This window comes from Hibiscus syriacus, unplaced genomic scaffold (genome assembly GCF_006381635.1).
Source record: "Hibiscus syriacus cultivar Baekdansim isolate YM2019G1 unplaced genomic scaffold, ASM638163v2 tig00112910_pilon, whole genome shotgun sequence".
Classification (NCBI taxonomy): domain Eukaryota; kingdom Viridiplantae; phylum Streptophyta; class Magnoliopsida; order Malvales; family Malvaceae; genus Hibiscus; species Hibiscus syriacus.
The window spans coordinates 763,983-772,454 of record NW_024063417.1 but is presented as its reverse complement, the minus strand read 5'-3'; the positions used below and the strand labels follow the sequence as shown (position 1 = coordinate 772,454).

Sequence of the window (8,472 nt, the reverse complement as noted above, 5' to 3'; positions counted from 1 at the left end):
CTTTTGTGTACTTACCCTAAATATTTTATATATATATATTAAATGAAAATGAACCATAATTTGGATAAGATCGAGATAAGAGACAAAACATCAATTAGGTAAAACACCGGAGCATAATTTTATAATAGAGATAAATTTATAAAATTTTTAAAAAAATAAAAAAAATGATTAATATAAAATAAAAATATATTTAAATTATTTAAAATTTTAAGAAAACAATTATCCCGCTAATCCTCCTATTCATCTCTGCAGTTAGTGGTTGACTAAAAGTGGGGCACTCACTGAGTCACTCTCTTAACACCACATATTTGGTTTTATCTTAAACTCCTTCAATTTAAATGCCTCATCTTTTTCATTGAAGTTCAACGCTACACTTTCTCAAGGGCCAAATGGAACCTGTAAAGCCCCATGTTGTTTGTATTCCTCTACCAGCTCAAGGCCCCATAAATCCCATATTAAAACTTGCCAAGCTCCTCCATTTCAAGGGCTTCCGTATCACTTTCGTCCACACCGACTTCAACTATCATCGCTTGCTTGAATCAAGAGGACTCGACTCGCTCCAGGGCTCACCTGATTTCCGGTTCGAAACGATAATCGACGGTTTGCCCTCGACGAACCCGCGAGGAATACAAGATTTACCCGACTTATGCCTGACGATACCGGTCGAGGGTTTACGTTCCTTTTGGGAGCTTATAATGAAGCTTAAGGATGTCCCCCCGATTACTAGCATAATATCCGATGGAGTGATGAGCTTCACCTTGGAAGTTGCTGATGAATTTGGGATCCCTGAGATGGTTCTTTTCACTCCCAGTGCTTGTAGCATGTTGGGTTACCTTCATTATGAAGACCTTAAAGAACGTGGATATTTCCCTTTGAAAGGTACTATTTACATCGTAACATCAATTTAACGACGGAATCATAACAATATTATATAGACTAGATAAGATGTAATAATGCAAAATTATCAAAATCTAATAAATACGGAGACGTACTAAAAGTTATTGATAGATTGAAATCTTTGAATTTAGTTTTGATCTTCTAAGAATATATGGTTTTCTTGCGCTCTTCGAAGGAATAGAAGAAATACAAATTAACCTAGTTTTTAGGGACCATTATCTCTCTAGGTCAATTTTTAAGTATTTATAATTTTGTCTCTTATCAAATTATAAATACAACTTATAACGTATAAACTTTGTTTTCACGACAATTTAATACATATGGCACACATAACATAACTAATCACTTAATTTTATATCATACTTCACGAAAACATTATATATTATATATATGAGCTCACAATTACAAATTTTAATTCAATATTAAACTCCTCATGAAGATTACCTATGAATATACTTGGTATCTTCAAAGATTTTTCCTCTTAAATATTTCAAAGCAATGGGGAATTCATTGAGGGCTGAGGGTGAATACGTGTCCATCCTGAAATCTAATTTTTTTGTTAGTTATTATTTTACTGATAGTGTCCACCTTAAAATTTTATTTGTGTTGACCTGAAATTCAAATTTTCTTTATTAATTATATATTTTATTGATAGTGTCAATCTTAAAATTTTATTTATGTTCACCATATTAAAAAAATTATATCGTTAACGAATGTTTATACTCTAAAAAATATTTTTAGATTTGTCATTGTTTTAAACATCCATATATATTAATGCATAAATATATTAAGTGCGGCAAAGATCCATCTCATATTAATGCATAAATATATTTGAGTCGAACATAGGCATTGGATACCAATATACTTATTTTCCCAAACTTCTTTAATGCCTATGTCTGGACAGGTTTAATTTTAGTTTTAGTCCCTCTATAAAGTTGAAATTTAAAGTTCAATTATTTTATTTTAGTTGGGCATATATATATATATATATATACCTCTACTATGTTGATAATTAAAGTTTAATTCCTTTATTTAAATTTGAAATATACATTTTGAATAACTATTTGGCATAATTTGATTTTATATTTTCTGTTATGTTATTAATAGGTTTAAATTTAAAATCTTATTACAGTTGTTACTGTTAAAGCATGTATGTTTAATGACATAATTATTTATTTATTTTTCTATCTTTGAAATTCATTCATTCGTATATAATTTGTTACAACACAATAAATGACTCTCGGAAGATTCTAAAAAAAGAAAGGTTAGAATGCGACTAAAAAAATATAAATAAATGTGACTTAAAATGTTATAAAAAAAACTATAATACTTTTAAATTGGGTGCAACTAAAAATATGACATTCTTCCTAATATTTTCGGTTAACAGCCTAACATGTCATGCTTTTTGATAATATTTTAAGTCGTGCTTATTTCTATCGTTTTTAACCGTATTTTAACCTACCGCACAGAAAAACTCAACCATGACTTTGTTACTGTGTTTTGAACTATTTGCAGATGCGAGTCAGTTGAGTAATGGTTATCTGGACACAGATATGGATTGGATACCTGCAATGAAAGGAGTTGGATTAAGAGAATTCCCCACCTTCATTCGAACCACCAATCCAAATGACACGATGTTCAATTACAACCTACAATCCGTCAACAATGCCACCAAAGCCGCCGCTGTCATCCTCAACACCTTTGATGATCTCGAACACCAAGTTCTGGACGCCATTAAAACCAAGTTAACCAACCTCTACACCATCGGTCCATTATCACTGCTTCACCGCCAACTTTGTCCGACGAATTTGGACTCCATGGGATCAAATTTGTGGGAAGAAGACACCCAATGCTTGTCTTGGCTAGACGAAAGGGAGCCCTGCTCGGTTGTGTACGTAAACTTTGGAAGTTTGATAACGGTGACGCCTCAAAAGCTGCGTGACTTTGCATGGGAACTGGCTGACAGCAAGTACCCGTTCTTGTGGGTTATTAGGGCGGATCTTGTCAACGGCGGTGGGGAAGATATACTATCGGAGGAGTTCTTGGCCGCAATAAGTGATAGGGGTGTGCTTGTTGGGTGGTGTCCGCAGGAAAGGGTGCTGAGCCACCCTTCTGTGGGCGGGTTCTTGACTCACTGCGGGTGGAATTCGACCATGGAAAGTGTGTGTGAAGGGGTGCCATTGATTTGTTGGCCGTTTTTTGCAGACCAGCCAATGAATTGTTTTTACTGTTGCAGGGAGTGGGGCATTGGGATGGAGATGGACAGTGATGTCAATAGGGAGAAAGTTGAAATTCTTGCGAGGGAGTTGATGGAAGGGATGAAGGGCCATTGTTTAAGGGTAAAGGCCATGGATTGGAAGAAGAAAGCTGAAGCTGCTACAACCCCTGGTGGATCTTCGTACATAAATTTTGACAACATTGTTATGCAGTTGAAACAAGAGTAAAATTTTATGGTATAATTTTTTCCTTTTTAGAGGCTTAATAAAAAATAAATTATTAAATTATACCTAAAATTAACTTTAAATGCCTAAAGAATTTTTTTGTTCTAAATAAGTATTTAAATTTGCAACATTATTCTTTTAAATATTTATACAACAATAATCATTAAAAAACTATTATTTAACATGTATCGTATTTATAATTTATAATTTTTATTTCTTTTGGAAAAATAAAAATATTATTTTAAACCCCTCTTTTTTTTGAAAAAAACCCTAGCCTCTTCCTCGCCGTTCAGTCCCCTTCCAAATTTCCCAGTGGTAACGTCTCTACTTCCACTGCAAGTTCTAATATAAAAAACTTATATTTTATATCTCATTATGTCACGTAACAAGTATTTAATCTACCAAAATAAATGTTGTAAATTTTTAAATAAAATTTCACTAACCGTATACTACAAAATAATTTTAGCACGAGGATTATTCGGTTTGGCAGGGATAAGATGCTCGTGACCATATTTTAGTGTGAATTTTCGAAGAGAATTTGGGGAGAAACATGTTTTATTATCAAATATATTAAAAATATATACACTAATAAAATGCTGTTTAATTAAAAATAAATATATATTAATATATATAGACTAATAATTATTATTATTATCTTCAGAAATTAAAATACATACACTAATAAGTATACCTATATAAAAATTATTATATAGTATTAGTGTAAAAAATTAATTTAAGTCACTAGAGTCAATTTTCCTACACAATCAACCAAAAATTCAACCGGACAGCTTTATTAGTTTTCCTCCCAAGTCGATTCAGTTTCAATTTAAAAAAAATCAATTTAAGAAAACCGATTAACTGAAATAATTAGGTTTAATGCACACCCCTACAGGTTTGAACTTTAGACCAGCTAAGTATCATTTTTAAGAACAATTACATGAACCAACAGAGCTAAGCATGAAGTTAATAACTAACACATGCATTCTTAAGAACAAAAAATTCTCAAGCAACATGGCAGTTGAAGAAAGATAGTTGCATAATTCACCACCAATAAAACCAGAGTACCAGACCAGAATTCTTGGATGGTTTTGGCACATCAACCAAATTGATAGGTAAAAAAAATACCTCATAAACTAGCCACGTTATCAGAAGTATCTGGAACTACTACCATGGTCCATGGTATTTAATAATAGGGGTTGTATCGCATTGCCATTCTCAACCTTGGCACCTTCCTGCAATGTAATATATAGAACAAAGTTTAACACCCTTTATTCAGGTTGTCAAAACTGAAAACAAAAGTACAAATATATGAATTAAGTTGGAGACCACAGCTGCTAGCATACCCATATCCATAGGGAGCAAAGAAATATGGAGCCATAAATGGGTCCCTGGGTTGCATAAAAGGGTTGGATCGACGTGGATGATATGGTTTCATCCCAGGTATATTGGTCCTCTTAGTGGTAACCTACAAAGATACAAAGAAAGCACATGATGTTTAAATAGTTTAAAACATGGAAGTTTGGAAGTGAAAAAAACTACTTCTCTCGGCATAAAGAAAGCAGCCAGTGTTCTTTTTCTACTCAAAAGAGAGGGGAGAGGTGGGAGAAAAACACTAAATTTTACCTTCAACTGCCTGCCACGAAGTTCAGATTCATTCAAAAGAAGAGCCTCTTGAACAGCCTCAGATTCAAGGAACTCCACGTATGCGTAACCCTTTGGCTGGCCATACTTATCTGTTCGAATAGTAACCCTATTTACAGTCCCACAAGACTGGAAATGATGTTGAACTTCTTCAGGTGTACACGAATAATCCACCTGCATTCACAGCATGTTATATATGTAGCCAGTAAACTATGCAGAACAAAATAATTTAAATTATAAAAATAAAAGGTGACTGCAATTATTAATTTGTTATAAAAAAAAGAGAGACTAGGCAGCAAACGATGTCACTTGTGCAACAAGTATATGCTTACTAATCACCTTTAAAAAAAGGCAGACCAGGTCTTGGTTCACCAGTAGACTCAGTTGTTTATAAGGAGCTAAAGCAAATGGTTAAGAGTTAAAACCTTCTCAAGCAATTAGCATTCACACAGGAAAGACATAATTGATACATAGGGCCAACAAATTGAATAACGATCTAATCACAATAACCTACCTTGCTAAACCTAAGGACAGAACATGAAAGGATATATCCAAATCACTTAGTCACAGACCAGGGCCACTGCCATATTACAGCCATAACCACATCAACCTTTCATGACCAAACTAGGGTAAACATCATTTGAACAAACTCAAAGAAAAATCCATTACGTTCTTCCATAATACAGAGAAGAAAACAAGTGCACATATGCCAATATTTCACTAGAATGTATTTTATGATAACTTAACATAAATGTTATAGAAAAAGAAAAACACAATTAAGATTTGTTTGCCTCAATGTCTAATCGTTCTGCATCAGCTTTTTCTTATTTTCTTTCACAATAGAAACACCATACTAAGAACTAAAAACAGAACCGGGATATATCATAAGTTGTCATTTCATTCAATTTTAAACAACTAAAAGACTCATTATTGAAACAATTATTGTAACTTTCTAAAAGACTTTCAAGTTACAATTTATTATTCGGTCATTCATGCCTAGACAAAAATTTAAGGAAGATGCAGCATTCCATAATTGGTTTCTTCATGCATGTGGCACACCTCCAATCCAGTGTCACACAACCAGGAGCCCAAAGCTAGCCAAGACAATGCTTCTGGGTAGTGGCTCTTAATCCAGTGTATCTATAGGTAAAGGTGGACAACTAGTTGACTCGATTTGAGTTACAGCTACATTCAAAGTTCAGCTATGAAGATTGGTCTAAATACTGGTATTAGTGTGTCCGGCATTAATTATTGATAGGATAAGTTCAACCTGATGCACAATCTAACTATTCCCATGAATTTGGGAAAGAATACTTTGTTTTTCTTGTTTAGATTCAGAAGTTAGCATATCATTGAACTACCCGTGCAGCTTATGACTTCAAAATGGTGGATATTTACCTCTTTTTCACCATTAGAATATAATTATAGATAAATGCAAAGACGTGCAGAAAAATAAGCTATGGAAAGCGGCCTCACATTGCCAACAAAGATTGATCGGGAATCTACTAGCTCTCGATTAGCCTGGGACGTAGCTGCAGCAGCTGGATCTATTGCACAACAACAAAAGACGACAATGCAACTAAAATTAAAGCAAAGAAGATATTCAACTTATTTTATGCACAAATAAACACAGGGTTCAAAATTCCAGCTAACATTCCATAAAAGATATAAGCTTTGAAAACCCATAAGAGAATTGCGTTTGATTTAAAGGCTTTGTTGATAATAAGGCAAGTGAAAGGATTTATCAGATAGTTTTCCAATCATTTGGCCAGATATTACACATTAAAACCAAAAGCCCATTTATAAGAACTCGAAAGAGGAAAATAAAGAGCGTCAATCAAGCGCTTTTAATTGGACTTGATAACTAGGGGAAAAATACGTCACAAGGAAAAAAGGCAAACGAGCACAATAAAGCAAGAAAATTGAAATATAAACAGAGAACCTTGAACGGAACCCATCTCCTTCTCGACCTTAGCTTGCATCTCACGAAGTGCAGCGGCTTCATCCTCCATCTCTCTTAACCTTCTTTTCATGTCATCGAGGTCCTGCAGAATTCTCCAAAATTAGGGTTTATTAAAAATAGGAAAAACCCTAACAATAATAAAAAGTGCAAAAGAAAAAAATAATAAAATTACAGCTTCAGTGGATTCCTCAGTGGCCATGACTACATCGTCTCCTTCCATCTTCTATACTCAAACTTCAAATAAAAACGAAGGATCGACACAGCCTTTTACGCTTTTCCCCTTTCTCGCAGTGTCGAATCCTTTCCCTGAAATTTTCTCCCTTCGGTCTTCTGCTATGATATAATGTTAGGGATAATTTCATTCCCATTCATACTTTCAACCCTACCTTATCCGTGCCACGTAAGATGATTAGGGTTTTACTTTTTTTTTAATATTTATAACGTAATTAACATCTCAAATTTAAAAAAGTAACTAAATTTTATGTAAATTATACCTATAATCACTTAATTATTTAAAATATAAAAATAAAAATATAATGAAAATCAGTATATTCAACTAAAATAATATAAAGTAATTGAAATACTATAATCTAATTAAAATCATATGGACTAAATAAAATAATATAAATTAATTAAAATAATATAAAAAGTTTTAAATAAAAATTTGAACGAGAGGCGGTAGGGATGCTTAATGAGTTGAGAAGCTCGTGAGTAACTCGAAGTTGACTTGGTTAAAACTCGGTCAAATCTCGACTTAGGTTGACTCGACTCGAACTCGAGCTCAACTCGATATCTTAAACGATAGAGTCGAGCAAAGACAATTCAACTAAATAAGTTCACGATAAACTCATTTTTTTTATAATCTTTTAGTAATTATCTTTAAAAAATATTTCATTTAAAAAATTACCAATTTACTAGTAGATATAAAAAAGATGATTAATTATTAATCTATTAATTTTCTATAAATAATAAAAATATTAAATTGTTAATTAATAATTATTATTTATACTACACCTAAAGTTAAACCCTAATTATTATTTTAATATATTTGTGGATTATTGTCTTGAAGTATAGACTTTAAAATTGTTTCATACACTCTTTTGATATTTTTATTAAATTTATTAATTTATGTTTATATTAAGCTTTATATAATATTAGTAGATTTTACCTATAGCTAAAAACAAGGTAAAAATTTTGACGAGCTTAACGAGCAATGAGTCAAATTGAACAATAAATTTTTAATGAGAATGAGTTGAGCACAGTCCAACTCGTGATCGTCTCGCTCGATAAACACCCCTAAGAAACACATATAATAATTTATATCTTCCCTCACCAACAGAGGCCAAGGGCCATTGGGCCCCCGACCCTTGCTAAACTTTTAAGTTTTATCCTAATTGGTGTCACAAAAAATATAGGTGCTATCTTTGCCTGAAAAAATGGGTAAATTCTTTATTCTTCTAACATAAAACCTTGTGATAGAATCATAGGCTCCAAAACAAGATTAAGTTCTTCTATTACGATTGTTCGAGA

At 32.7% G+C, this 8,472-nt stretch overlaps 2 protein-coding genes across 2 annotated transcripts; one reads left to right on the top strand and one right to left on the bottom strand.

The window, feature by feature from the left end:
- Positions 1 to 311: 311 nt before the first annotated feature.
- On the top strand, positions 312 to 3,370 carry LOC120184444 (7-deoxyloganetin glucosyltransferase-like). The gene is made up of 2 exons (XM_039188915.1): positions 312 to 879; positions 2,413 to 3,370. The coding sequence occupies exons 1-2, from the start codon at positions 390 to 392 to the stop codon at positions 3,339 to 3,341; spliced, it is 1,419 nt and encodes a 472-aa protein (XP_039044846.1). The 5' UTR covers positions 312 to 389; the 3' UTR covers positions 3,342 to 3,370.
- A 986-nt stretch (positions 3,371 to 4,356) lies between these two features.
- LOC120184441 (polyadenylate-binding protein 3-like) lies at positions 4,357 to 7,226 on the bottom strand. The gene is made up of 6 exons (XM_039188912.1): positions 7,115 to 7,226; positions 6,922 to 7,024; positions 6,456 to 6,526; positions 4,962 to 5,153; positions 4,682 to 4,803; positions 4,357 to 4,570 (listed from the first exon to the last, which is right to left on the bottom strand). Exons 1-6 carry the CDS (start codon positions 7,160 to 7,162, stop codon positions 4,522 to 4,524), a joined length of 585 nt encoding a protein of 194 aa, XP_039044843.1. The 5' UTR covers positions 7,163 to 7,226; the 3' UTR covers positions 4,357 to 4,521.
- Between the last annotated feature and the right edge of the window lie 1,246 nt (positions 7,227 to 8,472).

Bases quoted from the DNA above. Each gene is read 5' to 3' on its own strand.
- LOC120184441 (XM_039188912.1), bottom strand. From the start codon at position 7,162: ATGGAAGGAGACGATGTAGTCATGGCCACTGAGGAATCCACTGAAGCT. The intron at 6,527-6,921 runs GTTCTCTGTTTA...GTTGTGCAATAG, and splicing joins GGAGATGGGTTCCGTTCAAG to ATCCAGCTGCTGCAGCTACG. The intron at 4,571-4,681 runs GTATGCTAGCAG...ATTACATTGCAG, and splicing joins TTTGCTCCCTATGGATATGG to GAAGGTGCCAAGGTTGAGAA.
- LOC120184444 (XM_039188915.1), top strand. From the start codon at position 390: ATGGAACCTGTAAAGCCCCATGTTGTTTGTATTCCTCTACCAGCTCAA. The intron at 880-2,412 runs GTACTATTTACA...AACTATTTGCAG, and splicing joins TGGATATTTCCCTTTGAAAG to ATGCGAGTCAGTTGAGTAAT.